The 27,444-nt window shown below is 53.5% G+C and overlaps 1 protein-coding gene across 3 annotated transcripts in view; it reads left to right on the top strand.

Moving 5' to 3' along the window:
* TTC21A (tetratricopeptide repeat domain 21A) overlaps positions 1-27,292 on the top strand; it is a 35,165-nt gene extending 7,873 nt beyond the window's left edge. Inside the window, exons 7-29 of one of the 3 annotated variants that reach the window (XM_078432470.2) lie at positions 3,560-3,644; positions 5,737-5,835; positions 6,931-7,006; positions 10,670-10,767; positions 10,935-11,135; positions 11,912-12,041; positions 13,791-13,948; positions 14,176-14,391; positions 18,868-19,106; positions 19,900-19,972; positions 20,072-20,182; positions 20,556-20,694; positions 20,886-20,989; positions 22,210-22,398; positions 23,298-23,408; positions 24,114-24,195; positions 25,007-25,157; positions 25,406-25,567; positions 25,750-25,942; positions 26,031-26,255; positions 26,683-26,803; positions 26,918-26,985; positions 27,089-27,292. In XM_078432470.2, coding sequence (XP_078288596.2) covers positions 3,560-3,644; positions 5,737-5,835; positions 6,931-7,006; positions 10,670-10,767; positions 10,935-11,135; positions 11,912-12,041; positions 13,791-13,948; positions 14,176-14,391; positions 18,868-19,106; positions 19,900-19,972; positions 20,072-20,182; positions 20,556-20,694; positions 20,886-20,989; positions 22,210-22,398; positions 23,298-23,408; positions 24,114-24,195; positions 25,007-25,157; positions 25,406-25,567; positions 25,750-25,942; positions 26,031-26,255; positions 26,683-26,803; positions 26,918-26,985; positions 27,089-27,166 — 3,109 coding nt within the window. In that variant the 3' untranslated portion in view covers positions 27,167-27,292. Of the gene's footprint in view, positions 1-3,559; positions 3,645-5,736; positions 5,836-6,813; positions 7,007-10,669; positions 10,768-10,934; positions 11,136-11,911; positions 12,042-13,790; positions 13,949-14,175; positions 14,392-18,867; positions 19,107-19,899; positions 19,973-20,071; positions 20,183-20,555; positions 20,695-20,885; positions 20,990-22,209; positions 22,399-23,297; positions 23,409-24,113; positions 24,196-25,006; positions 25,158-25,405; positions 25,568-25,749; positions 25,943-26,030; positions 26,256-26,682; positions 26,804-26,917; positions 26,986-27,088 lie in introns of all 3 variants that reach the window. The other 2 variants (XM_060638280.3, XM_078432471.2) reach the window with 2 other exon arrangements.
* The last annotated feature ends 152 nt before the right edge of the window (positions 27,293-27,444 follow it).

Here is a 27,444-nt window from a genome sequence, read left to right as displayed (position 1 = left end):
TGGCCAGTGTCCTTGGCGGGAGCTGGCTCAAGAGCTTGCTCTGGAGGCCTGGCCTTCGGCCAGCGGGATACCTGGGGACACCTGGCCGAAAGCCACAACCTCAGTGTGCACCACCTCCCTCGCCCGGCCCCCCTGCCCCGGTGTTTAGTGCCAAAGGGCTGAGGCCCACACCCGATGCCTGCCCTCCTGGAGGTTTTCCCAGGGAGTGGTGCTCACAGAACTTATCTTTTTAAGTTTGTTTGTTGGTTTAAGTAATCTGTATGCCCAACGTGGGGCTTGAACTCACCACCCCAAGATCAAGAGTCTCATGCTTTTCACACTGAGCCAGCCGGGTACCTAGCCCCCATTGTTTTGTTTTTTTTTTTTTAAATCTCTGCCCCCCTCTATGTGTGTTTCTCTTTCCATCCCTAATATTATTTATTTTTCCCTGTCCTCTTGTTTTCCTTCGTCAACATTAGAATAAGTTGTTTCTTTTATTAGTCTTTTCAAAAACTTTTTTTTTAATGCTTTTTTTTAAGAGAGACCGAACAGGAGCAGGGGAGACAGGGAGAGAGGGAGACATGGAGAAAGAGAGAGAGAGACACAGAGAGAGATGGGGGGAGACACAGAATCTGAAGCAGGCTTCAGGCTCCCAATGTGGGGCTCGAACTCAAGAACCATGAGTTCATGACTTGAGCCAAAATCAGACGCGTAACCGACTGAGTCGCCCAGGAGCCCCCTTATTGGTCTTTCTAAAGATGCAGCTTTGAGTTTTGTTAATGGTCTCTACCGCATCTCTGTTTTCTACTTCATTAATGTCTGCTCTTTAGGATTTCCAGCGACTTCTTCCTTTGGGGCTGTTCTGCTCTTGTTGGATCAAGGGCTGTTCAGCTCTTGAGCTGGATGCCTGGCTGATCCATTCTCAATCTTCTTTTAGAATATCAGTGTGTAAGTCTGTGGATGTCCCTCAAGGCACCATTTTTAGCAGTATCTACACATATGGATGCATATATTTTCAGGATCATTTTGGCTCTAAGAATTTTCTAATATCCACTCTGATTCTTCTTTAGTCCATAAGTTATTTAAAAGTTTTTTGGGGGAAGACATCTGGATGGCTCAGGCGGTTGAGCATCTGACTCTTGATCTTGCTCAGGTCATGATCTCAGGGTCATGGGATCGAGACCAGCTTTGTGCTGAGCATTGAGCTTGCTTGGGATTCTCTCTCTCTCTCTCTCTCTCTCTCTCTCTCTCTCTCTCCCCCTCTGCCCTTCCCCTGTCGGTTCTCTCTCTCTTTAAAATAAAATTTTTTAGGAGAGCCTGGGTGACTCAGTCGGTTAGGCAACTGACTTGGGTTCAGGTCATGATCTCACAGCTCGTGGGTTCGAGCCCCGCGTCAGGCTCTGTGCTTAGAGGTCAGAGCCTGGAGCCTGCTTCGGGTTCTGTGTCTCCCTCTCTCTCTGTTCCTCCCCTGCTCGTTCTCTGTCTCTCTCTGTCAAAAATAAATAAACATTAAAAAAATTTTTCTAAATAAATAAATTTTTTTTTAATTTTAAGTTTTTTTAAATATCCAAATGTTTTTGGTTAGTACCTTCAGAATCACCATGAATGGTTAGAACTGTTTGAATGTTAACTGTGCCTAACTAATCATGTTAGAATTTTGTGTGTTCATTAGAGTAACACTCTTTTTTCTAATGTTTATTTGAGAGAGAGAGAGAGAGAGAGAGAGAGTGTGTGTGTGTGTGTGTGTGTGTGTGTGTGTGTGTGTGTGAGAGAGAGTGGGGGAGGGGCAGAGAGAGAGGGAGACACAGAATCAGAAGCAGGTTCCAGGCTCTGAGCTGTCAGCACAGAGCCCGACGCAGGGCTCTAACTCACGACCTGTGAGATCGTGACCTGAGCTGAAGTTGGACACTTAACCACCCAGGCGCCCCTAAAGTAACCCTCTATTAAGCAGAAGGCCATCCCTGACCAGGCTGAAAAATATATGAAGTTTCCTATAAAGAAACAGAACATCGAAAACCCCACAGTACGTATGACCATAAATCGCATGTTCACAATGAAACACATGATGGAAAGCGAGGTTCCCTTTCCATCTGACAGCCACGCATTGCCCCCCAAGCACCTCTCTGCCACCCCAGGACCATGGTACGATAATCACGCCTGTGTTCGCTGCAATATGAATGGCGTCTGTCACAAAGACACCCCAGACACATGACTTAAATAACGTGAAAGGTTATTCCTCTGTCAGGTGAAAGTTCGGGTGGTTGCCCGGGACAGGGGCAGCAACTTCACTCTGGAGGGTCCCACCCCCCTTCTTTCTTGCCACTCTACCTAGGATGCGGCTCACATGGCCCACATGTCAGCCAGTAGGAAGGAGGAAAGAGAAGAAATGGAAGGCATATGCTGTGAGGATACAGCTAGACGTCACATGGGACACTTGCATTCACATCCTGTCGGCCAGAACTTAGTCACAGGGCCACACCTAAGCTGCAGAGGGAGGCTAGGAGATGTAGTGTTTATCCTGGGTAGCAAGTACCCAGCCAAGTGGGGAGTTCTAGTCTGTTTGTTTGTTTGTTTGTTTGTTTGAAGTAGGCTCCTCACCAAGCACGGAGCCCAACACAGGGCTTGAACTCACAGCCCTGAGCTCAAGACCTGAGCTGAAGTGACACCTGGGTGGCTCACTGGTTAAGCATCTGACTCTTGATCTCAGCTCAGATCTTTTTTTTTTTTTTATGAATATAATTGATCGTCAAATTGGCTTACAAACAACACCCAGTGCTCATCCCAACAAGCGCCCTCCTCAATGTACATCACCCACTCTCCCCTCTCTCCCCCCTGCCATCCACCCTCAGTTTGTTCTCTGTATTTAAGAGTCTCTTGTGGTTTGCCTCCCTCCCTGTTTTTCTTTCCCCTTCCCCTCCCCCATGGTCTTCTGTTAAGTTTCTCAAGATCCACATATGAGTGTAAACATGATATCTGTCCTTCTCTGACTGACTTATCAGCATAATACCTTCCAGTTCCATCCACGTTGCTGCAGATGGCAGGATTTCATTCTTTCTCATTGCCAAGTAGTATTCCGTTGTATATATAAACCACATCTTCTTTATCCATTCGTCAGTTGATGGACATTTAGGCTCTTTCCATCATTTGGCTATTGTTGAGAGTGCCGCTATAAACATTGGGGTACGAGTGCCCCCGTGCCTCAGCACTCCCGTATCCCTTGGGTAAATTCCTAGCAGTGCTATTGCTGGGTCATGGGGTAGATCTATTTTGAATTTTTTGAGGAGCCTCCACACTGTTTTCCAGAGTTAGCTCAGATCGTGATCTCAGGATCATGAGTTCAAGCCCTGGTCTCCCTCCACGCTGGGGGTGGAGCCTATTAAAAAAAAAAAAAAAAGATCTGAGCTGAAATCAAGAGTCAGACACTTCACGTACTGAGCCACCCAGGTGCTGCCCTGGGAGTTCTGTTATTAGAAGGAGAAGGGTAGAATGGATAATACAAGGCAATCAGAAGTGGCTGCCACATCACCCTGGCCTTGCCTGTGAATACTCTCGATTGATGGGGCTCCTCTTCCTATTTCAGAATCCTAGAAAAAGACGAAAGCAATATTGACGCCTGCCAAATCCTAGCTGTGCATGAACTTGCAAGAGAAGGAAACATAACCATGGTAAGTTCTTTCAAGACTCAGGAGTCAGACCTTGAAACACGCACAGCCTGAGAGGAAGCCCTCTTAGTGCCCTCATCCCCAGGGTCTTGGAGGGTGCTCCCTGGATCTCAGCTCCTTCCCTCCCTCCCTCCCTCCCTCCCTCCTACTCCCTGTCAAGGGGAAGTCCTCTGGTTTGCTCTCTGGGTCGGCAGTGAAGTTGACTGTGGTTCGGGTTCACCTGGATAAGCCTTGGGATCCTCACTCATAAAGTGGAGAAAATTCCCACCACTTTGTGAGGTTGTTATAAGGATTAAACGGGATGACAAACGGCAGAGTTTGGAACAGTGCCTGATGTCACGAAATGCCATTTTTTTAAAAAAAAATTTAAGTCAATAAATGTGTATGTAAGGATTTTCACATGTGATTCCTTCCACTGCCAATCACCATAGTTCCCCCTGAGTCCAAATCTAATCTTCAAAATAACCCAGAGTTCTTTCTGTTGGGCATCTTTGATCTCCACTTGAATATGGACATACCTCAAAAATTCCCCACCTGTAATCTTTGGGATCCAATTTTTGTACTTTAGGGCCACGTTTGGGGTCAGAGCAGGTACATCTGCCTCGTTCTCAATTTCAAACAGCCTCTGAATGTGAATGAGTCCAAATCATATTCACCCCTAAACCAGCACACCCTAGAATTGTACAGATTGTTGGGATACTCCACTACCTAAGATTTTTTTTAATTTGTTAGGTCTTTCGCAGAGTTTTAGCAGATAGAGGTCTTGTCGAACACATAGTCCTGTGAATAAAGGAAACCACGCATATACTCTATTAGGCGTTTCCAATGATGTAGGTCTGCAGAAAAAGCAGGTATTGGCCAGGTAGAGCCTAGCCCCAAACTTGCTCCTAAGCCCTGTAGTGTTCCACAGAAACCCAAAACAGCCCCCAAACACAGAAACAGTTCTTCATCAAAACCTCAATACCAGGATAGGTTTTTATCTTTGAGAAGAGTTTGCATTCTCACCCCATAACATTGCCTTTTGAGTAAATACACTGCTTCTGTGGAAAGCGTGGCAAATCAGGAGTCGCTAAGGGGTCATGATAGGAAGAAGAAGCTTCCGGTTCCTTCTGCGCAGCTCTGAGATTGTGGGTTTTGTGCGGTGGGGTGAGACAGAGGGTACAGTCCATGTTTAGAAGGAACCCTCAAAAGAGGCCCCAGCATCATCGCTGGGTAGGAACCAGAGAACAGATGGGCCTGTCTTCAACTTCATGCAACCCAGGAGCCTTGGGCAGGCCTTCCCGGGGCCTGAGGGTTAATCCTAGGGGCAGAGTTGTCTGAATGCCCGTCCTTCACCCCCCACCTCTCCCTGGCCCAGGCTGCTCAGTGCTAAGCTTGCTTTGCCCTGACTGAGCAGAGTAGACCTGCCCCATCCGGGGTTTCAGTCCTGACACTTCTTTGCGACCGGGAACTAAGAACTCCCCGCTCCTCGCTCCTCGGTAGGGAATGGACAGAGGAGTCAACCGGAAAGGACAAGGGCTTTGGAGTCAGTCACCCGGCTGGCTGAGTGACCTCAAGCAAATTACCTAACCTTTCTGACCCTCTGTCTGCTGGACTGGACAATTCAGACAGCTCTATTGACTTCCAGGGCCTTTGAGAGGGTTCACTGGAATGACAAGGGGGCACCAGTGTGGTGACTCATGTCACCACGGAGCAGAGGCTCGAGGCCAGGGACTCGCCATGACCATCTGCTCTTGGGCCAGCCCAGGTGATGTGCCGCCGGCCTGGTCAGCCGCTGTGTGGGCACCATGACAGCTGGCTTCTGGCTCTGGCCAGGTGGGTCCGAAAGGGCAACTTCTCTTCGCAAATCCATGAACAAAGGGGCACTGCCAGCTCTTGGGTGCATAAGCTCCTGAAAGTTCCACTACGGGGCTTTGAAATCATACTGGTGCCTGGGCCCACCCCAGTCCAGTTGAACCCAAATCTCTCGGGCTGGCCTCTGGGCATGGGTGTTTTAAGATCTCCCAGGGGGTGCTAAGGGACAGCGGGGTTGTGAACCTCTGCCCAAGTTCCACTTTATATATTGCCTCTGACGTTGTCTGTCTTGTCCTCACAGGCTGCCAATCATGTTAGAAACCTGATTAAGGCACTGGAGACAAGAGAGCCCCAAAATCCAAACCTCCATCTTAAAAAAATCCTTGTGGTTAGCAGGCTGGTAAGAAGGCTCTTTTCCAGGTTTCTGAAATCGTGCTTCTGGCCGGGTGTTCCTAAGGGGAGCCCTATGGCCCCCCTGGGAGCCCCCCGGGGACCCTGCCCTCCCCTCTTTGGCTCCAACTTGGCCTCTCAGGCCGATGGCCCATACCTAGCGGCCCCTACCCGCCTCTGAACAACACCTGTGTCTCATACACTCCGTTTCCTTGGCCCAGATGTCGCTCAGGGACGCTGTAAAGATCAGAGCCATTGGGTCTGACAGTGCTTTCAGAGTAGGAGGCTCCCTATTTGGGGGAAGAGAGCAGTGTTGTGGCTGTTACACGGCAGAGCTATGCCTGCCTCTAGCTCGGGGTGCCAGGGCACCCAACTGCCATATTGTCCCTCTGGGGAAGTGACCTGGAAAGTCAGGCCTGCCCGCACCCCCTCTGCCATCAGGCAGGTGCAAACAGACCAGGTCGCCAAACAGTCTGTCTCTGTCAGACCCTTCAGCCCCAAAGCAGATTGACTAGAAGGAGTTGCTGCAAAATCCGGGGTGGCTGTGGGGCCTCAGGAACCAGAACCGTGCGGTTGAATGCCACTGGGACACCATCCCTCCCTCAGGGACACACACCTGTGTCTGCTTCCCTGTGCTCGTTCTCCACACACGGCCGGGAACATGGCTGCCCTCGGGGCCACGTCCCACCGACAGGGCACAAAGAGCTCTGCCCCCCCTTCAGTTTTTGAAAAACTTCTTGGCGACTCAGACAGGAGGTGGGCCCTTTGGAGGGCCCCTGCCTGGAGGCAAATTCCACAGATGTGGCCAGTGTGAGGCTTTGGAAGCTGGACAAGTGCACAGCCCTGGCTATGTGGGTCATGGGCCCCTCTTAGTCTCTCCTAAGCACCCGAAACGGGACTGCCAAAGTAGCCCCCATTTCTGACACGGCCTTGCTCGGACAGGCTGGGCTGACGGGTCTCCCTATTCCCACGTGTCCGTTCCTTGCAGTGTGGAAGGCACCAGGCGATTCTGCAGCTGGTGTGTGGCTTCATTGAGCACACGTTCGTGGCCACAGCCGCCTACGCCCACGTGGCCACAGAGCTGGGCTATCTCTTCATCCTACAGGACCAAGTGAAGGAGGCATCTCTGTGGTACTCGGAGGCCATGAAATTGGACGAGAGCAGTGTGGCTGCCTTGACAGGTCTATGCGGTCCGGGCAAGGGAGGGGGTGGGGGGTGCGGGAAGGCAGGTCGCAAGGTAGCCTCCGTGGGTCCAGAAGAGAGGCGCTGGGAAGCATCTTCCCTAGAGGGTGTGTGAGTTTTGGAGTACATTGTATGATGGGGTGCCTTTCCATGAATTGGTGTCTGTTTGAGAGAGAGAGAGAGAGAGAGAGAGTGTGTGTGTGTGTGTGTGTGTGTGTATGTGTGTGTGTGTGTGTGTGTGTGTGTGTGTGTGTGTGTGTGTGAGTGGGGGAGGGGCAGAGGGAGTGAGGGAATCTCAAGCAGGCTCCACATATGGGGCTCGATCCCACAACCCTGGGGTCATGACCTGGGCCGAAATCAAGAGTTAGGCACTCAACCAACTGAGTCACCCATGAATCAGTAAGCATAGATGTAAGAGACACAGGAACTGTCAGAGTGTGGCCGCGGCCACTCAGATCTGCGTCAGACCTCCGATGTCCACACTGTGACCCCCTGGAGGACCAGCAGCCTGCCCCTTCCGCTCGGGGGCCCTGCCTCTTCTCAGGCCCGGCAAGGCCAGTGTTGGAGAGGGTCCCAGTCCGGGAGCACCCCAACCCAAAGCCCCTAGACTCTCCCTCTGCAGGCCCTGAGCTGAGAGGCCACCAGAGCAATAGTTTTGAGAGTTTTACTTCCCTGTCTGTCCAGAGGCCTGCCCACCCCGCTCTAGAGAAACGTCAGTAAATTTCCCAGACCCCAACTTTCATTTTACACATTTTGTTTTTAAGCCTTCAAATCTACGGCGTCTGGTGAACTCTGAACCAGCAATTTAATTTTGGTTGAGGAAACTGTGTGGTCCCAGGCTCAAGGCAGGCTGGCTCCTTGCCCCAGCTCTCAGGAGCCGTGTCTTTTGGGTCCAGCCACTTCTTTCTATGGTCCAGGCTCTTCGCCAGCACAGCACGGTTATCTGAGAGGTTGTTCACCATGTCAGCTGACTCGTGAGCCCATGCATCTTCCTCCACTTCCAAACCCATAAAATCCTGGAAGACGTTTTGAAAAGATAACGCAGCCCTAGAAACAGAGAAAGCTGCCTTTGGTGGACCAGAAACTTTGAGAACGTCACATTTCTAGAGGATATAAAACAGATAGCATCAAAAGTAAGGAAATGGCAAGCCACTCTGGAAAGCCGTATGCCAACATGGTACACAGACGGGGCAGCTAAAGAAACGAGTAGACCCGTTTTCTCCCAAAGAGCTCCAAGAAAAACAAAAGTTGACAAATAATAAGGGGCGCCTGGGTGACTCAGTCGGTTGAGTGTCTGACTCGGTTTCGGCTCAGGTCGTGATCTCACGCTTTGTGAGATTGAGCCCTGTGTCGGGCTCTGCGCTCCCAGCGCCTGCTGGGTATTCTCTCTCTCCCTCTCTCGCCTCTCTTTCTCACTCTCTCTTTCTCAAAATAAAAAAATAAACGTTAAAAAAAAAATCAAAAAAAAAAGCAAGCTCATGGTCGCTGGAGGCTGGGAGCTACACAAGCCACGGGGCAGTCAGCGAGATGCCAGGGGGACCAGAGAATGGAATCAAGGAGACCTTTCAAGGCGGTGGGGCAGGAGGGAGCAGAGCAGAGCCCCTGTTTCCCACCACCACCAGGGACATGAAGGACAAAAAGACTTGCTCCACACACAGGCCACACCCCCTAGGACAGCCCCCACCCAGCTCAGTCCTTCCCCACTTCCTCATTCAGGGGAGCCCCCTCGCCAGTCAGCCAGAAGGGAAGTCCAGTGCCCAGAAAAACAGTGACCTTAACAATTTGGGAAATCTGCCTCAGCTGCTAATCCTCATCAGTCTAGTCCGTTTGTAAATCTAACAGTTTGAAAGAGGGGCCAAGTGGACCGTGCAAAGCCAAGGCCCTCTGAGGAGCCAAGTTTAAAGCCAGATACAGAAAAGACTTCGCCACCCCCCACTAAAACACCAGGGTTTTCAGAGGCTACAATGTCAGTCAATAAGTAAAGAAGAGGCTACTATGGCAAAGATTGTAGAGAATGAAAAAGTTACCGAAAATTACAAATACGATTGCAAAGTAAATTAACTCCATAGATGAGCCAAATAGTCGGATGCATATAAGTGAAAAACCAAGATGTTCATTAGGAAGACAGTCAGGAATAAATACACCAAAATGACCAAGAAATATCTATAAAAGAGATTCCTCTTTTATAGTAGTAGGAGTAGAAGAATTTGTCTTCCCAAACTCAAAACACATTACAGAACACCAGTAGGTAAGTCAGCTCCAGGTCAATGCTGGAGTAAACAAGGCGACAAACAGAACAGAAACAGGTCTTACAAATAAAGTGACATTTCAAACCAATATGGCGGTAGGTTTCAACAATTCATGGTTGGACATCTGGCTATCCAGTATGAAAAACGTAAAGGGAAGTTCCCAGCTCACGCCATATTCAGAAGTAAACTTCAGGGGCGCCTGGCTGGCTCAGTTGGTAAAGCACGTGACTATTAATCTTGAGGTCGTGAGTTCAAGCCCCACATCAGGGGTAAAAATTATTTTAAAAATGTTTTTTTAATTTAAAAGCTCCAGATGAATTAAACATTTAAACATAAAAGTTCAGTTGGACTTGGGTTCCCTGGAGGAAACTCAGAAGCCCTAAAAGAAAATATTTTACTGATCTATGTAAAACTTTAAAACTAATGGATGGCAAAAGACAGTGACAAATAGTTAAAAGGTGAATGGCAAACTGGTAGAAAATGTTTGCTATAAAGGGTTAATAATCTTAATATTTATGAAGAGAAAACAAATCGCCCTAAAATAAAATCAGGCTAGGGGCGCCTGGGTGGCTCAGCCGGTTAAGCGTCTGACTTTGGCTCGGGTCATGATCTCACGGTTCGTGGGTTCGAGCCCCGCATCGGGCTCTGTGCTGACAGCTCAGAGCCTGGAGCCTGTTTCAGATTCTGTGTCTCCTTCTCTCTCCCTCCTTCTTCCCTCCCCCGCTCATGCTCTGTCTCTGTCTCTCAGAAATAAATAAAAATTAAAAAAAAAAAAAAGAATCAGGCTTAAGCTAGGTACAGGAGATTCACAGGAGAAAGGAAAGGGGCATTAAATGTATGGAAAAATGCTCCTTTCCCCTCTTGGTAAAAAAAAAAGGAACTAAAATGAGTTGTTTTTCACGTTTTCACTGGCAAAGAGTGAAGCACGTCGTCGAGGTTGTGGGGAAAGGCGACTTTCAAATTCTTGGCAGTAACCCTAATTCAAACATCTCCGGAGGACAAGTTGGCCTTATCTATCAACATTTTAGATATACACGCCCTTTGACCAGTCAACTCGACTGCAGGAATTAGAACGCGGAAATATGTTTACAGTGGCACGGGAGCATTTAAGCATCGAAAGCAAACTGGATGCGAAATGAGGTGTCCTTCAACGGGGCAGTGGTTAAATAAAATGTCCCAGCCACGGTGCATGCTTAAAGGCAGAGCACGAGCTAGGGATATGCTTCCCTGCCTGCCTCGTGCCTCGAATTCTTTACCAGGAGCGAGCATCGCTCTTTACGTTTGCGGAGATGTTGGGAAAGGCCCCCTGCACAGCCGCCCGTCCTTCCGCTGTCTCATCCCTGCTCCTGGCCCGCGGGCCTGCTGGCTCCGGGTCCGAGCTGGCTCCTCACGCTTGTTCTGCCCCGTTCCCAGGGATCATCTGGTGCCAGATCTTGGACGGCCACCTGGAGGAGGCTGAACAGCAGCTGGAATTTATGAAGGAGGTGCAGCAGTCTCTCGGGAAGTCTGAGGTCAGAGCTCCCTGGGGACGCGGGCCGCTCCAGGCTTGTGTCCCCGGCCCTCCCCTCGCCCCAGTTTCCGGCACCCAGCAGCCAACACGGCCCGGACTCCTGCTTTGCGCTCGCCTCCCCACGGCCCGGCTGGCGTTGGTGCCGAGACCTGGGCTTGCCTCCCCCAGGTGCTGGTTTTCCTCCAGGCCCTTCTGGCGTCCAGAAAGCACAAGGGGGAGCAGGAGGCCACCTGGCTTCTGAAGGAGGCTGCGGGGCTGCACTTCGCCGGCATGCAGGGCCTCCCCCTGGGCTCCGAGTACTTCGAAAAGCTGGACCCCCTCTTCCTGGTCTGCATCGCCAGGGAGTACTTGTTCTTCTGCCCCAAGCAGGTTAGAGGAAGTCCCATCTGCACGGCGGGGGTCTGGAGCATAGGCCTGGACAGGGGCAAAGACCTCGTCTGGCCCGGTCAGCAGGCTGCTCTGAGCCCCTGAAGTTCGGGGACCCATTGCTTTTCAATTTTTTTTTTTTTTAATGTTGATTTTCAAGAGACCGAGAGAGACAGAGCGTGTGCAGGGGAGGAGCAGACACACACACACACACACACACACACACACACACACACACAGAATCTGAAGCAGGCTCCGGGCTCTGAGCTGTCAGCACAGCCCCCAGGGGAATCCCGCTGCTGCTGACCCACAGACCACACTCGCGGGAACAGGGCACCGCTCCACGCCTCTGCCTTTATCCTAGACAATAACCAGCTCCCTTTTTCCCCACAAGTCTTCTAAGAAGTCTTTTAGTCTTTACTTCTTTGCCTGCTTTACTCGTTTGCCTATTTGCCCAGCCAGTCAAGATTCTGCGTGGGCAAGGATCTTACCTTGCTATCGTAATGCCCCCCCCCAGTGCCACGTAATGAGTCATTCCACAAATATCTATTAAGTGCACCACCGTGTGCCGGACGCCGTGGTCGGGACTGGGGACACAACCGTCAGCGAAACAAAGTCCCCGTTCTCTGCAGCTTGTGTGGTAGCACTAGAAGGCACCGACTGGATAAGAAACACGAGGAAGAAAGTAAAATTCCTTCACTGAGAGAGTGTTTCCTGAGAGCTTTAGGAGTCTCTCTGGAACGGGGCAAACCGTCCAGCCAGGCCCCGTGTTCCTACAGCCCCGGTCGCCGGGCCAGATCGTGTCTCCGCTTCTCCAACAAGTCGCTGTGATCCTGAGTCCTGTCGTCAAAGCGGCGCCAGCTCTCATCGACCCCCTGTATGTGATGGCTCAGGTCAAGTACCTCTCAGGTGAGCCCGCGTCTGTTCATCCGTTCAGCCACCGCCCCGGGGGTCGCAGCCCCCTGCCTCGGGCGGTTTACACAGACCCACACCCCCTCACCAGGCCCGGCCACATCCCTGGCCTCCACTCCCCAGAAACCGGCCTGACTTCCCTCACCAGCAGGGGTCTCTCCCACCCGCCCGGCTACTGGAGGCTTCCTCGCTCTGAGCGGGGTACCGCGGCCGAAGCGGCTGAACTTCAGTTCCGCACAGGGGCTGCTCCGATACCGGGATCCACCCGGTCCTCAGGATAGGCAGAAATGCTCTCATGAGGTCTGCATTCTAGTAAGGGGAAATGGACGATACGCAGAACAGAGAAGCACACGGCCTTGTTTGTTAGGACACAGGAATTCCGTGGAGGAAACCAAAGCAGGGGAGGGGATGGGAACTGGCAGGGTCGCAGTTATTAAAAGGTGGGCAGGAGGGCATCACGGGGAGGTGGGACCCTGTAGCATTCGGCTCTCAGAGCCTCAGGGTGGCCAGAGCAATGTCCTTCCGGCTTCTCCTGTCTCGAGACCCAGGTCCTGGAGAGAGAGGGAAAGGGGAGACGCGTCCGTGGGAACCTTGCTGTCCCCTCTGAGGACTCTCCACCTGTGGCCTTGCACCCCAGTCTGCCTGGAAGGCAGGCTGATCTCTGGTGCGCCGGGGGCTTCCAAAGGATCCCAAATGCCATGGCATGTGTCTGGCTTCTGGCACGGCCTCGCGTGGGTCACACCGTGCAGAGACACCCCCTCCCCCGACCCTGTCTTCATCCGTGGGCCTCCCCGTTGTCATCTGGGTTTCCAGGTTTACCCACAAGCTTCAGGGGCTCCTGGGTACAAGGCAAGGGCAGGAACACTCCCCCAGGGGTGCGGGCAGCTGGCAACAAGCAAGTTAAGGGCCAAAGCAAGGTCTCCAGCTGCTTAGGTTGCCATAGTGACATCTTCGCATTTCTGCAGCAGCGCACAAGGAAGGAGCAGGGAGTTTGGGACCCAGAAGCAGCTGCTCCCCTCCCCGCCAAGTTATGGGCCCTGAGCGGGAGCTGTTGAGGGACCTGGATGGAGAGAGAGGGGGACTCTCCTACCAGCTCACTGCACCCCACCCCTGGGCTTGCACTGCTGCCGGCTGTGGGCCAGTCTGGCTGCGGGGAGAGCCCTCAGCCCCTGAGCGCCAAGGCAGGCAGAGCTCAGCCTCAGGAGCCGATGGCCCTGGGTCTAAATGCTGACTTTGTCCCTCGTAAGCTGAGTTACTTATGTAACTGGGTTCCAGTCCTACCTCAAAAAGACACAGACAATACCGCCCATCTTGCAGGGCTGGTATTAACTAACTAACTAACTAACTAACCGGCAGGAAAGTAACCCTGACTTTCCAAAAGTGCTTTGCATAAAGCAAGTGCTTCGTAAGACGGGGCTATTACAGTTGCTGTTATTGTTAGGTTCCGTTCTGCTCTGAGGTGTGGGACTCGAGACTCAAGCGTCCCCCGGAGCTTCTGGACAGAGCAGTGACGTGCCTTAGCCATCTCCTCGAGGGTTGCCCCACAGTCTGAGTTTCCAGGCTTTTGTCTGGATAGGTGTAATTTCAAGAAGAGACCTCTGAGTGAAACAGAACAGAACTGGGTGAAATGGCCAACTCGGGTATTTCTGGGTAACGGAACACACAAAATTCATTCTGCCTCTACATACTGGGTCCTGGGAGTCCCCCAGGGACCCCTGGATGTAGAGGTCTGTTTATCGTTTCTAGGAGAGTTAGAGAATGCCCAGAGCACCCTGCAGCGTTGCCTGGAGCTGGACCCCACCTCCGTGGACGCCCACCTCCTCATGTCCCACATCTACCTGGCGCAGGGCAATTTTGCCATGTGCTCCCACTGCTTAGAGCTGGGCGTCAGCCACAACTTCCAGGTGGGGGTCCTCTGTGCCCAGTCGCCCCGCCCCCGCCTCCCCAAGCCCAGCTGGCCAACAGCCCCCACTTGCCCTGGGAGAGGCCCCGGGAGCTCCCGGCATCCCTCAGACCCTTCTGCGGGCCAAAGGCCAGGGCAGGCTCGGTGGGCTTCCGCGGCCTTCTCCGGTCCGGGTGCCTTGAGCAGCAGCCGTGAACCGGGGCCCCACACTCCACTCTGCTCCTCTAGGTCCGAGACCACCCCCTCTACCACTTGGTCAAGGCCAGGGCCCTCAACAAGTGTGGGGACTATCCAGAAGCCATAAGGACGCTGAAAATGATCATAAAATTACCAACTCGGAAGACGGAAGAAGGCAAGAAACTCCGCGGGCCCTCCATGCAGCCCAGTGAGCGGGCGTCCCTCTTACTGGAACTGGCAGACGCCCTCCGCATGAATGGGGAGCTGGTAAGAAATACCACGCTCTCGTCCCTGGGGACTGGGGCATGTTGGAGGTCCGGAGTAAGCCTGGGAACCAGGCTCTTTGGTTCTGGCTGATGTTTATTCGTTCTATTATTCGAGCCTTTATTCATTTTGGAGCATATCTTACCCCCCCGCCCAAAGGCCTCGATGGCTCCCAGTGCCCTCTAGATAACGTCCAAAGCCTACTGAGCCCCACCTGATCTGTCCCCTGCCTGCCTGCCTCACTGTCCCCATGAGGATCTCACAGAGGCAGAGCACACAGGCCCATCAGGACAGCCACGGGTGGTTGTGCAGATTGGGTAAGGCACAGCCCCGGTAGACGCCATAATCACACCACAGTCTTTACGAACTGTGTCCCCTTGGGAGTTTTGTGGTATATAATTTGCTCAACTGTATGAGGCAGCCCTGGGGCCTTGGCAGGTCTGGCTTGGCAAAGACAGGAAGCACCTGAGCGTCCTATGCTGGTGTGAAGGAGCAGCGGGGGAACACGGGGTAGGGGGTGGGGGTAGAGCTGACTCCACAGGCTCCCACGGCCTCGCTCTCCTCACTCACTCACCTGCTCAGCGGAGAGGGTCGGCAGAGTTCCAGGACCATCTCTAATCTGCCAGTACGGGGGCATCTGGCTGCCATAGAGAAGGAACAGCTCGCGAGGCCCTTTTCTCCTTAAAGTTAAAAACTGCCTTCTGGGGGGCGCCTGGTTGGCTCAGTCGGTTGGGCCTCTGACCTCCGCTCAGGTCATGATCTCACAGTTCGTGAGTTCGAGCCCCGTGTAGGGCTCTGTGCTGCCGGCTCAGATTCTGTCTCCCTCTCTCTCTCCCCTTCCCCCATGCACCCTCTGTCTCCCTCACTCTCTCTCTCTGTCTCTCAAAAATAAACATTAAAAAAGAAAACCGCCTTCTGGGTAGAGGTGGGGATGTGGAAGCCTGTTTGTTGTCCTTTCCTCCTTTAAATCTGCCAAAAGGAGCACAGGAATTAAAAGTGGAGAAGGAATGTCCACCTAGAGCAAACCTAGGGAACGGCCACATCCCAGCACAGTCGATTCAGTCGGTCGATTCAGCTATTGATTGAGGGCCAGCTAGCTGCCAGGCACCATCTGGCAGCTGGGGATAGAGGAGAGAAGCTAGCAAGGTCCTTTTAGAACTTACCATCGGTGGGCGAGAGAGAAAGCAGGGTGCAGTGAGGCGGGGCCCGAGGTTCCTGCCTTTGCTTGAAACCTTCTGAACTGGAGATGTGCTCAAGCGGGGAGAAGCAGGGGCATTCCTAGAGGGACTCGGGTCCAGCCCGTGGAAGGGCAGGGCCACTGAGCAAGAACTCCCTGGTCAGATGGCCTCCTTGCTTCTCTCCGTCCGGGCTCCTTTCTAGGAGATGTGGCCCGAGGAAAGTAAGGAGGGAAATAACCTGAAAAAGAGTTCTGCCGCGTGCTTTGCTTAGATGACAGATCTGCAGACTGGGGCCTTCACAGTGAGCCAGGGGTTCTGTCCTGACCCCAGCTTCTCATTAAGCCCACCCCCAAAAGGAAGACCCACAGAAAGCTCAGGGGAAATGTGAGCCTAGGGCAGCTGTGCTAGACCCTGTCCGTCCCCAGCCTAGATCCTGGGCAAAGGGCCAGGTTAGGGGGGACCAGTCCCATTTGAGGAAGGGGTCCAATATGGTGATTACAAGGAAGGACAGAGGTGATGGAGGGAGGAGAAGAAGGGAAGGAAAGAAGAAAGGGTGGGAGGGAAGGAAGGAAGGGAGGAAAGAGGGGAGAGGAAACAAAATCACAAGCAAAAGACAAGTGAAGATTACACTTGGGGAGAAAGAGTTCTATAAAAAATGGAAGAGATACTTTTTTTAAAGTTTATTTATTTTGAAAGAGAGCATGTGATCGCTTCTTGGCCTTTTGGCTAAGATCAAGTGTGAAAGAGAGCATGTGAGCAGGGGACGGGTGGAGAGAGAGGAAGAGAGGGGGGGAGAGAGAGAGAACCCCAAGCAGGCTCCACACTGCCAGCACTGAGCCCAACACGGGGCTCGAACTCACCAACCCTGAGATCATGACCTGAGCTGAAATCAAGAGTCGGACACTCAACCAGCTGAGCCACCCAGGCGTCCCTAAGAAGAAGTACTTCTAAGAGAACTTGTCTACATTTGATGAAAATGGAAACATGGAATCTTGTAAAACCAGCTCAAAGCAGAGCACCAGAGATCCCCAGAGCACCAGAGATCCCCAGAGGTGGCAGAATTAAAGCAAGTAAGCATAGAAAACAGTGATGCCGTTAGAAAATTATAGTCCCACGAGACAAAACAGAAAGTGGCTGAACCCTTGCTGAAGCTCTCTGATGCAGGAAAGGGGTGAGAAAATCATTGAAGTGATGTGAGGGGATGGCGGGTAAGAAAGAGAGAGACCACACATATCCAACCAAGGCAAAATAAACGTTCCTGCAGAAGAGAGAAGAAATGGAGCAGGGGAGAGCCCCACGTTGGGTGTGGACATTACTTTTAAATAAATAAACAGATAAATAAATAAGTAAATAAATATTTAAAAAATCCTAATACTAATATCCTAATGGAGTCATGGGAACCAAGGATTAACGGTCACTGGGGGCGCCTGGGTGGCTCAGTCAGTTGAGCGTCCAACTTCAGCTCAGGTCGTGATCTCACGGTTCGCGAGTTCGAGCCCCACCTCTGGTTCTCTGCTGTCAGCACAGAGCTCACTTCGGATCCCCTGTCCTCCCACTCTCTATACCTCCCCCACTCACTCTCTTTCTCTCAAAAATAAATAAACACTTAAAAACAAAACCAAAAACAAGGTGATTGAAGGTTCCAACAAGCATCTGGGTAGGCAGCAGATTACCCACTGTGAGGAAAAAAAAAAAAAAATCAACCAAGCCTCAGACTTTTACTCAACAATACTGAATTCAGGAAGACCACAGACAATATTTACAAAGTGTTGAGGGGGAAAGGATGTCCCCCAGTATAAAAAAATTGAATAACACAAAAATTAAATAACTCAAGAATTATGGTATGAATTAAACTTTTTTTTTTTGAACAACCTACGTGCCGATATAATCCAGACAACTAAAACACAAAAGAAAATGAAGTTTTTATAAGTGGGAAAAAATGTGAGGTGTAAAAGGACACATAGAACTAATCTAAATAAATCTAATTGCATTGAAATAATTACAGTAATTTTGACCCAAAGCCAGTATAATTGCTAAGTTCTTAAAATAAAAGTTATTAAAATCGAAATAACAATAACATCCTATAAAAAAATTCAGGGAGAAGGTGGCATTATTATAAGCATGCTAATTGTTCCACTTTATAGAGTGTGGGGGAAAAATGTACACAAGACATTTCTTAATAGAAAGATGACTCTTGGTAGAATTTAAGAGACGATCTCCACCACATTAATCAAGAGTTAAGAAGAAAAGAAAGGACCAAGCAGGTCATAAAGGCAGAAATAAAGCCGAACATAACAGCATGTAAAAATGAAAACAGGCACCTGGGGGGCTCAGTCGGTTAAGCATCCAACTTCAGCTCAGGTCATGATCTTCCAGTTTGTGAGTTTGAGCCTTGCGTCGGGCTCTGTGCTGACAGCTCGGAGCCTGGAGCCTGCTTGGGATTCTGTGTCTCCCTCTCTCTCTGCCCCTCCCCTGTTCATGCTGCCTCTCTCTCTCTCTCTCAAAAAATAAATATTTTTTAAAAAATGAAAACAGAAACTTTTCTGTTGCCAGAAAACCCAAGAACGTATCTGTGGTAACAAAATTGTAAATGAAATAAATGTACCTCTTAAATAAAAGAGGCATCAGAGTGGTTTAAACTAGCAACAGAGAGAACCCTTACTCTCTATACTTCAAACACCAAAGGGCCCAGGATGAGAGGAAAAAGATGATACAAATATACCAAGCAAACAAAAAGAAAGCAGAGATTGAGGAAGAAATGTCTGGTAAGGCTGAATCCCAGTCCGAAAGTACCAAAATGGGGAAAGAAAGCAACTTTGTTAACATAACCAAGGGCATGAATATAATGAGGAAATAATTGAAACAGACCGTTAACGTGCCAAATACAATAACATTAAAATACTTTTGACCGAAAGCAGGAAATTACAAGGAGATGCATCCATCGGTCTCCCACAAGAAGGAATTGCCAACAGATGTAGAGGTGCTAAGGAACAGTCGAGGGTTTCTGTACCCGCAGCTAGCCAGGCACCTTTCCCCTGCCCCCAGGAAGAGTGGTGGTGGACACTGAAGGGATCTCTCTTCTTTCTGCCACTGGAGCCTCTCTGCAGGTGGATGTGAGCCATCCTCCCCTCGCCTTCCGTGGAGCAAGGCTGCTCCTGGCTGTCTCCATATTTCATTTCTCTCTGGGGGCAGGAGTGGGAAGAGGGATCCCTTTAAGTCGCCTCCAAGAGATTTCAAGTGTTTTCAGGTCACCCGTGGTGGGTGACAGCTAACGGAGGTCTGTTGGGTTCCCATGCTCTAGCATGAGGCCACCAAGGTCATGCAGGACGCCATCAACGAGTTCAGGGGCACACCGGAGGAGATCCGCATCGCCATTGCCAACGTGGACCTGGCCCTGAGCAGTGGGAACGTGGACGTGGCCCTGAGCATGCTGAGGAACATCACACCCAAGCAGCCCTTCTACGTGGAAGCCAAGGAGAAGATGGCCAACATCTACCTGCAGACCCGCAAAGACATCTGCCTCTACATCGGCTGCTACCGGTAAGCCCCAGGCAGCGCCCTGACAGCCTCCTTCCCGGTGGTGTTTTAGGGAGTGGCTTCTCCAGGTTGTGTTTCCTCAACCTGGGTCTCCAGTCTGCACCCTCCAAGTGTGTTAGATGCAATGCAAGTACAGAATTTCCCATGGGTCCGCATTTGAGCGTGATAGCTTAGCCAGGCCGGCTCACTGCCGAGTTCTGAAGATACAGAATTGAATCCATCCTGCTTGGCCTCCCCCGAATGGCCCACATTCTGGTGGGAACCACGGGTATGCACTTTTGCCCTGGCCCCTGACTCTGCCCCTCCTTGAAGAAATGTCCAGTGACTCGATGTGGCCAAGGTGAGGTGCAGGAGGGTGGAGAGCTGTCTTTATGATTTGACCTTCCCAGCCCCTCCCTCAAGCAGAACTCTATCTAGGCAATCCAGGTGGGAGGCAGCGCTGGGGGGCAGGGGCGGGGGGAGGCAAAGCCAAGAGCGGTGGGACACTAATAAACAGTGGGGTGGGGTGACGCGGCCACACCGGAGTTTTAGAAAGAGCAGGATGCCTGCTTATGCAGATGGGGCCTAGAGGGTTAGGACTGGAGGCCAGAAGAAAGGGTAGACGTTCTGGCATGGTCCAGATAACAGATAAGCAGAGCTTGGACTAAGGTAGCTAGCACAGTGCCTCGTGTACAGTGGGCTTTCAGTAAGTATTAGGTGAATGAATGAATGAATGAGTGGGAAAGAAGAGTTGGAGATGAATTCAGAAACACAAAGAGTGCATAGGTTCAAGCTAAGTCTTTGGTTACTTTTGCAGGGAGCTCTGTGAACAACTGCCTGGCCCCCACACCAGCCTGCTACTGGGGGATGCTTTCATGAACATTCAGGAGGTGAGTGAAAGCCTCGTGGCCTTGCCAAGTGGCCCCCCAATCTCATGTCTCCAGCGGGAGAGAAGAGAGACCGAGACCTTTGGACGCTTTCCCCACCAGCCTGAGAAGGCCCTGGAGGCTTATGACGAGGCCTATAGAAAGAACCCCCATGATGCATCGCTGGTCAGCAGGATCGGGCAAGCCTATGTGAAGACCCACCAGTACACCAAGGTCAGGCCAGGCTGGGGTGGGGAGAGGTGTGGGCCAGCCCAGCAGGGAAGAGGGAGGGGGGTGCATGAGTGGAAGTTTCTGGATGGGAAGGGAGTGGCTGCGTTCCCACCGTAGCTCCCTGTTGAAGTGGGTGGGGGAGGGGGGCTGGCTAGGGGAGAATTCAGAAGCCATCCACACACACACACACACACACACACACACACACACACACACACGCCGAGCCTGAGCCCTCTGCCAGCTGGGAGGGCCTTCTCATCGCAGGCTTCTGTGTTCTGGAGGGACACACAGGTGTGGTGGCCGCCGAGGAGAACACGGTTTGAGGCACTCAAGGTAGAACCAGACCCCGAGGCCAATATTTCCTGTTTGCCCGAAGGCAATTAATTATTATGAGGCTGCACAGAAGATCAATGGACAGGACTTTCTGTGCTGTGATCTCGCTGAACTGCTCCTGAAGTTAAAGAAGTTCAACAAAGCAGAAAAAGTTTTGAAACAGGCACTGGAACACGATTTTGGTGAGGCCCCTTTCGAAGCCACTTCCCTAGCCTACTGCCCCCGCCCTGCAGTCTCTTCCTGCGGAATGCGGATGGGCGCTAGCTGGGGTCCTGAGCCCAGTCCCCTACCTCCCCCATCCCTGGCTTCCCAGGCACCAGAGAACACTGATTTGAGTTTCTACTCAAATCGGAGTAGTTTCTACTCTTTGCAGCCAAAGACCTCCCATCCATGATGAACAATGTCAAGTGCTTGCTTTTGCTGGCAAAGGTTTACAAGAGTCATAAAAAAGAAGACGTGATGGGAACTTTGAACAAGGTAATCGACATTAGACAATAGACTCAAGCTCTTTATTGGCCATTTCCTGGTGGGAGCTATAAAAGGAAGGATAGGACTGCAGGTCTGGAAGGCTCCAGGGCTGGCACTCAAAAGAGGACCTGGGTCACACCTCTGACCTCGGCCTTCCATTTATTCCCCGACCTGTGCTCTTTGTTGATGGTGCCCCGGAGTGCCCCAAGCCCGGCTGGGCTGGGTCGGAGAAAGCAGGGAGTCGGCAGGGATGCCCGTGGGATAATAATGGACAATGCGAGCAGCTCCCGGGCACTGAATGCTCTATGGTGGGTTCTGTACTGGGCTTTTTGCTTTCTTATTAATTCTCACAGTAGCCCTTTGAGATATGCACTGTGACATTCCTATTTCACAGATAAGGCTCCAAGAGGTTAAGAAATGTGCCCAAAGTCAGACTGCCAGTAAATGGGGGAGCTGACATTTGAACCAGGTCTGGCCTGTCCCAACCTAAGCTCTTTTCTCCCCTGGGCTGCCCCAGTGGGACAGTTCCTGGCCATTCCTATCCCACCTCCCTCGCTCTTTCTCCACAAGGGTGTGGCTGGCTTCTTGTTCCCGAGATGCCTTCTGCCCTTGTACCAGGAAAGCCCACTCTGACGGCTTGAGACGATTTATTCCCTTGTTTCCCACTGGATTCCCACTCCCGTTTGGCCCTTAGAAAGCCGAGTGCTGATTTGTGCCCACTTCCCAAGACTTAACCCCGGCATCATCAATTCTTCTTGTCCCGATGCTCCCTGGTTACTCGATCATTTTATGTTGTGGATATTTGTGGAGGCTGCCCCAAGTTCCCAGCAGGGCAACGTTCAGAGCAAATGCATCCATCAAAACGCAGTCTGCCCTGCGTACCTACTGTGTGCTTCTTCTAGCCCGTAGGAGGGCCAGAGCAAATTAGACACGGTAAGTATCAAGGCGTGATGGAAACAGGTAAACAAGTACAGTCACAACAGAGTGTTTTGTTTGAGTGCCTTTGCTTCCGTTCCTGCCCCAGGGGCAGAGGCAGCTTGCCTCCTGAGTACTCAGCCAGGGGCCTTGCCTGCCCAGAGTGACCCAGATTTGCTCAAGGGCACTTGAGATGCCCTTTCTGATAATCTGCTGACCCAGAAACGAGAGTAGGGATTCTTTCTGTGAATTGGCCTGAGATCTGGCACATCAGGCCCCGGGATTCTGATCCCGAGTTTACTGAATTTCCCAAGGCCATGGACCTCCAGTCTCAGATCCTGAAGCATGTTGCACTGGAGCAACCAGAAATGATCCCCTCCCAGAAACAACTGGCAGCCTCCATCTGTGTCCAGTTTGGGGAGCACCACCTGGCAGAGAAGGAGTTTGCCAAGGCAGTACGGTTTTATAAGGATGCCCTCTTCTACTCGCCTGATGACAATAAGGTGGGGTCCTCAAAGCCAGAGGCTGCTCCTTCTCTTGGGCCCTGCTGCCTTGCGGAGTCCCCTGACTAGGGGCAGAGGCCGGGTCCTTCCCTGTGCCTCCCTGAGGAGCTGCAGGTCAAGGGGCCCGGGACCCCTAGTGTGGGGAGCCTGTTCTGGCTGACCCCAGGGCCCTCAGCCATCAGCCCTTGGACCAAGACTGGGAGGCCTCACTTCGGACAGCTCCTTGTGCAGGGTAGAGCGGGGAAGAGGCTCCCAAAAGTCATGTTAGTCTGGCATTTTCAGGTCCCCCTTGGAGGCGGGGGCACAGTGACAGCCGTGGCTGCCAGGGGTCTTTGGGCACGAAGCCAGACTAAGCTTCCAAGGAGGTTTAGAGTCGTGAGGGGGGCGTGGCCCAGATGAGGCAGTGGTGGCTGAGTCCACGCTAGGAGAACCGGTGAAGAGCTTAGTGACAGCCATTCATTCGCTCAACACGCACTCATTTAAGAGACGTATCATATGCGCCAGGCACGGTGCTAGGCCCGGGGGGCCACGGGGGGCAGGACAGGGTCCCTGCCCACAGACTGCCTCAGGAAGAGGGACAGATGAGCACATTTTTAGTTCCACTGCCTGCATGTGGGTCTGCACACTGCGGGAACTCAGAAGACGGGTGCCTGGCCCAGAGGCTACCACAGAGGGCTGCCCAGAGGGGGCTAGGTCCAAGCCAAAGGAGGAGGACGAGTTGCCCAGGCCCCTAGTTTCAGAGGTTGGTTAGTAAAACACGTGGTATGATTGGGGGAGAATGGGGAGCCGGGGACATATGTTGAAGGTGGAACTAATAAAAATGGATTAGGCGAGAGTGAGACACCAGCCCGAGTTTTCCCATGATGCTCCCTGGTTGATCACATCCGGCCTCGTCCCAGGTGTTGCTGGAGCTGGCCCGCCTCTACCTGCTGCAGGGCCACCTGGACTTGTGTGAGCAGCACTGTGCCGATCTCCTGCAGACGGAGAAGAGCCACGAGATGGCCTCAGTGGTATGGGGCCACAGGACCTCCCCCCCCCCCCCCCGCCCTCCCCAGGGTCCCCGCCACCGCGCGAGGGCTGCTTCCCGGCCCCATAACTCCGATGCTTGGCTGACCCACCCCCAGGGGCCACCAGGCAGAGGGGACTGAGCACTGGGCCTGATGCCCTTCACGTGGTAGGGGTGGGCCGGCAGCCGGGGCAACATCAGCCTCCCGGGGCCAATCCAAGGGGAGGCAGGGAGGCTGATCGGCTCCAGGGGAAACCACACCCACAGTGGGTGAAGGCAAGGGTGGACAGGTTCCTGGGTTTAAAGCAATATGTGGGAAAAGGCCTCTCCAGTCTGACTTCTCTCCCTAACACCCAGACCACCGCCAGGGCCGCCCCACAGGAGTGGGGAGTCCTCATTCTGCCTCCACTGCCTGCAGCTGGCAGTTCTCGGACACGGGTGGAGGGTCCAGCTCTGCTGGCTGTCAAAGGGACCCACTGGTGTCTACCCCTGGGCTTACCTTCCCACCTGTGACCTCACCCCCGCACTCCTCCCACCCCAAGCAGGCCCTGTCTTCTGGGCTCCTCCTGTGGCCGCTCCTCCCAGGGCCCAGAGAGGCGACCTTGGACGTCCTTGTCCACCTTCTCTGCTTACCCCCACGCCCACCCGCCTCCCCACCACAGCCAGGCGAACTGTCAGGAGTCCCGGAGCATTGTGTGTTTTCTGACAGATGATGGCTGACCTGATGTTTCGAAAACAGAAACACGAAGCTGCCGTCAATCTCTACCACCAAGTCCTGGAGAAAGCACCAGGTAACGAACTGCCCACATCAAGACTGCCCACTGAGATGGCCTGCGTCAGTTCCCACCAAGCAAGGGCTGCTCTCCCCTACAAGGGTGGGCCGCCTCCCCTCCTTCCTGACTGGGCAGAGGAAGCCCCTTCCTCTCTGATTGTTCCCAGAGAGACAGGAAACTGATAAAGCACCGATGGAACGTGCTGGCCCTTCCCGAGTCCGAGGGGCCAGTTCCTGGTCTCAGGCAGGGCAGTGCTTGGCCCTGGACCCAGGACAGCCTGTCTGTCTCCAAATCACGGCCACTGGACTGGACATAGCCCCCTTCTGAGGTGACAGCCACCTGGAGGTGGCTGGAAACTCTCCCTGTTAGGTAGCTACATTCCCGCCACACCTGAGGCTCAGACGACAGCCCCTGCGGGCCCACAGCCAACTCTGCCCCGAGGCCCAGCAGACTGCGGCCCTTAGGAGCGCGGGGTCCTGGAGCCAGACTGCCTACGTCTAACTCACGGTCTTCCACTTACCAACTGTGTGACTTTTGGCCGAAAACTTGTGTGTCTCAGTGGAAAGGGAAAAATAGCTACCTCGGTGTGTGTAGGTAAAGCACTTAATGCTTAACGTACTGAGTAAGCTCTAGCTGCTACTTTTCAGTGTGATGATTATTCTTTGCTCAGCTTTGGAGACCAGGGGAGACATTGAAGCTGCTGGGAGGTCACCGCTCAGCCCAAATAGGCAGTGTCTGCTGGGCCCCCCACTTCTCCATGCCAGGCCACAGCGCCCAATCGGACTTGGCCGTTGGTTTTCACAGCCTGGCATCTTCTCTCCTATTGTAGACAACTTTCTGGCATGGAATAAACTAATTGACCTGCTATGGAGAAGCGGCAGACTTGAGGATGCCCCTGTCTTCTTTGAATTGGTCAAGAGGATGTCCAGCCGTGCTCCTTTGGAGCCAGGTTTCAACTACTGCAGAGGCATCTACTGCTGGTGAGCTGGGGAGTGGGCGCATCGTCGGGCAGTTCCCTGCAGGGGGCCCTTCCTGGCAGGCAAGCTGGGCTTCCGCTCAGCACTGGGGAAGCAGAAATTCGACTGACTTGCGGGGCAGGCGTTTGGGAGACCAGCCACCCAGCCCCGCTCCTTGCAGACTCCGGGAGTGGCGCCCGTGTGTCCCTGCACTCCCCGGACCTCAGTTTCCCTCTCTGGTTCTTGGTATCTGTGTCTCACTTCCACTACAGGCGCATAGGGCAGCCCAACAAAGCACTGAAGTTCCTAAACAAGGCGCGCAAAGACAGCACTTGGGGCCAGAGTGCCACCTACTACATGGTGCAGATCTGCCTGAACCCGGACAACGAGGTCGTGGGCGGAGAGGTTTTCAAGAACCTGGTGGCCCAGAGCAAGTAGGGGCCCGGCTGACCTCGGGGCTTGGGGGGGGGGGGGGAGGGGAGGCGGGGTGCAGGGGCCGGGCCCCTGGGAAAATAGGGGAGAGCCACGTGGCAGGGTAGAGACCACGCGAGGGCCCGTGGGCCGTGGGCCCGCAGGCGGCCTGCCAGCCTGCCACTCTCACGTCGGACGCCCGCAGCTCCACCGACAGGAAGGCCCTCGAGCAGCACGCCGTGCGCACCGCCGAGAAGCTGCTGCGCGATTTCTACCCGCGCTCGGACTGGGGCCAGACCCAGCTGCGGCTGCTGCAGAGCCTCTGCCTGCTGGCCACCAGGGACAAGGCCAACGTGGAGGCGGCGCTGGGCACCTTCATCGCGATGGCACAGGCCGAGGTGGGCCGGCTCGCTGGGTGGGCCGCGGGGGGCCGGGCCGGGCTGGGGGGGCCCAGCGCGCCGACGCCCGCTTCCCACCCGTGTGCAGAAGGACAGCGTCCCCGCCCTGCTGGCCACGGCGCAGGCCCACGCGCTGCTGAAGCAGGTCCCCAAGGCGCGCACGCAGCTGAAGCGTCTGGCCAAGGCCCCGTGGACGCCGGACGAGGCCGAGGACCTGGAGAAGAGCTGGCTCCTACTGGCTGACGTTTACTGCCAGGGCGGCAAGTTCGACCTGGCCTCGGAGCTGCTGCGGCGCTGCGTGCAATACAACAAGGCAGGGGGGGCGCGCTGCCGTCGGGGAAGCGGGGACGCCCCGTCCAGGCGGCCGGGAGGGGCGCGCGGGGCGTGGGGGCAGAGGAGATGCAAGGGCCGGGGCGAGGCGAGAGGAGGCGCGCAGAGTCGGGGAGCCGGGAGAGGGGAATGCGGGATGGTGAAGAGAGATGGGAAGGGTTCATGAGGTCCAGGGGCCTGCAGGTCAGCGCAGAGCGCTGTGGAGAAAGGGGCCATGCAAGCATAGGGGTATCCTAGAAGGGGCGCACAGGTGACCCCTCCCCAGCAAAAGTGGGGGTGCTGCTGGAGTCGGTGAGAGGTGGGCGTTAATGCGGCTCCCCACCCTCCCTTGCCCCGCCCCCCGCCCCGTGTCCCCTCCCCCCACCGCTGGTTCCACCCTGTGCTGGGATCCGGTTTGGCTTTCCCTGCAGTCCTGCTTCAGGGCCTACGAGTACATGGGCTTCATCATGGAGAAGGAGCAGGCCTACAAAGACGCAGCCGCCAACTACGAGCTGGCCTGGAAGTACAGTCATCACGCCAGCCCGGCCGTGGGTAAGGCCACCAGCCAGGGCCCATGCGGGTGAGGAGGAAGCTGGGCGGGAGGACCACCACCCTGGCTCTTGGGTGGTCAAGGTGCCACCGTGTGTTTCCTCTGCCCCTGGACAGGCTTCAAACTCGCTTTCAACTACTTGAAGGATAAGAGATTTGTGGAGGCCATTGAAGTCTGTCACACGGTAAGCCACCATCAGCGGCTGGGAGGCACCAGGAGGAGGGGCGAGGGGGCTTGGTGACAGGCAGGGGCCTGATGCCGCACACCCTTTCTCCCTCTGTTCCCAGGTCCTCGGAGAGCATCCTAACTACCCCCAAATCAGAGAAGAAATTTTGGAAAAGGCCCAAGGGTCTCTGAGGCCCTAGCTGTGGTCAGTGGGAGCCAGGGCGGGGAGAAGCCATCAACCTACAGACATTTCACTTCTACAGAAGTAGGGGTCGGAAGTGGGTCAGTGGAGAGAAGATTCGAAAATGACGTATTCTTCCCGTGTCTGTATGGTGTGTGGTTTCTTTGGCTCGTGCCTCGTCTGATCTAAGGGGCATCCCAAAGCTTTGTGTTTTTCAGGCACAAGAAGCAGTTTTGCTCAGAGGAAAAAGGGGCATCAACCAAGCTAGTTTATGCCGGGCTCATTGGGCACCTTCTG

This window comes from Panthera onca, chromosome C2, assembly GCF_046562875.1.
Source record: "Panthera onca isolate mPanOnc1 chromosome C2, mPanOnc1 haplotype 2, whole genome shotgun sequence".
Lineage (NCBI taxonomy): Eukaryota > Metazoa > Chordata > Mammalia > Carnivora > Felidae > Panthera > Panthera onca.
The sequence above is the reverse complement of the archived record's forward strand: the minus strand, read 5'-3'. Positions and strand labels throughout refer to the sequence as shown.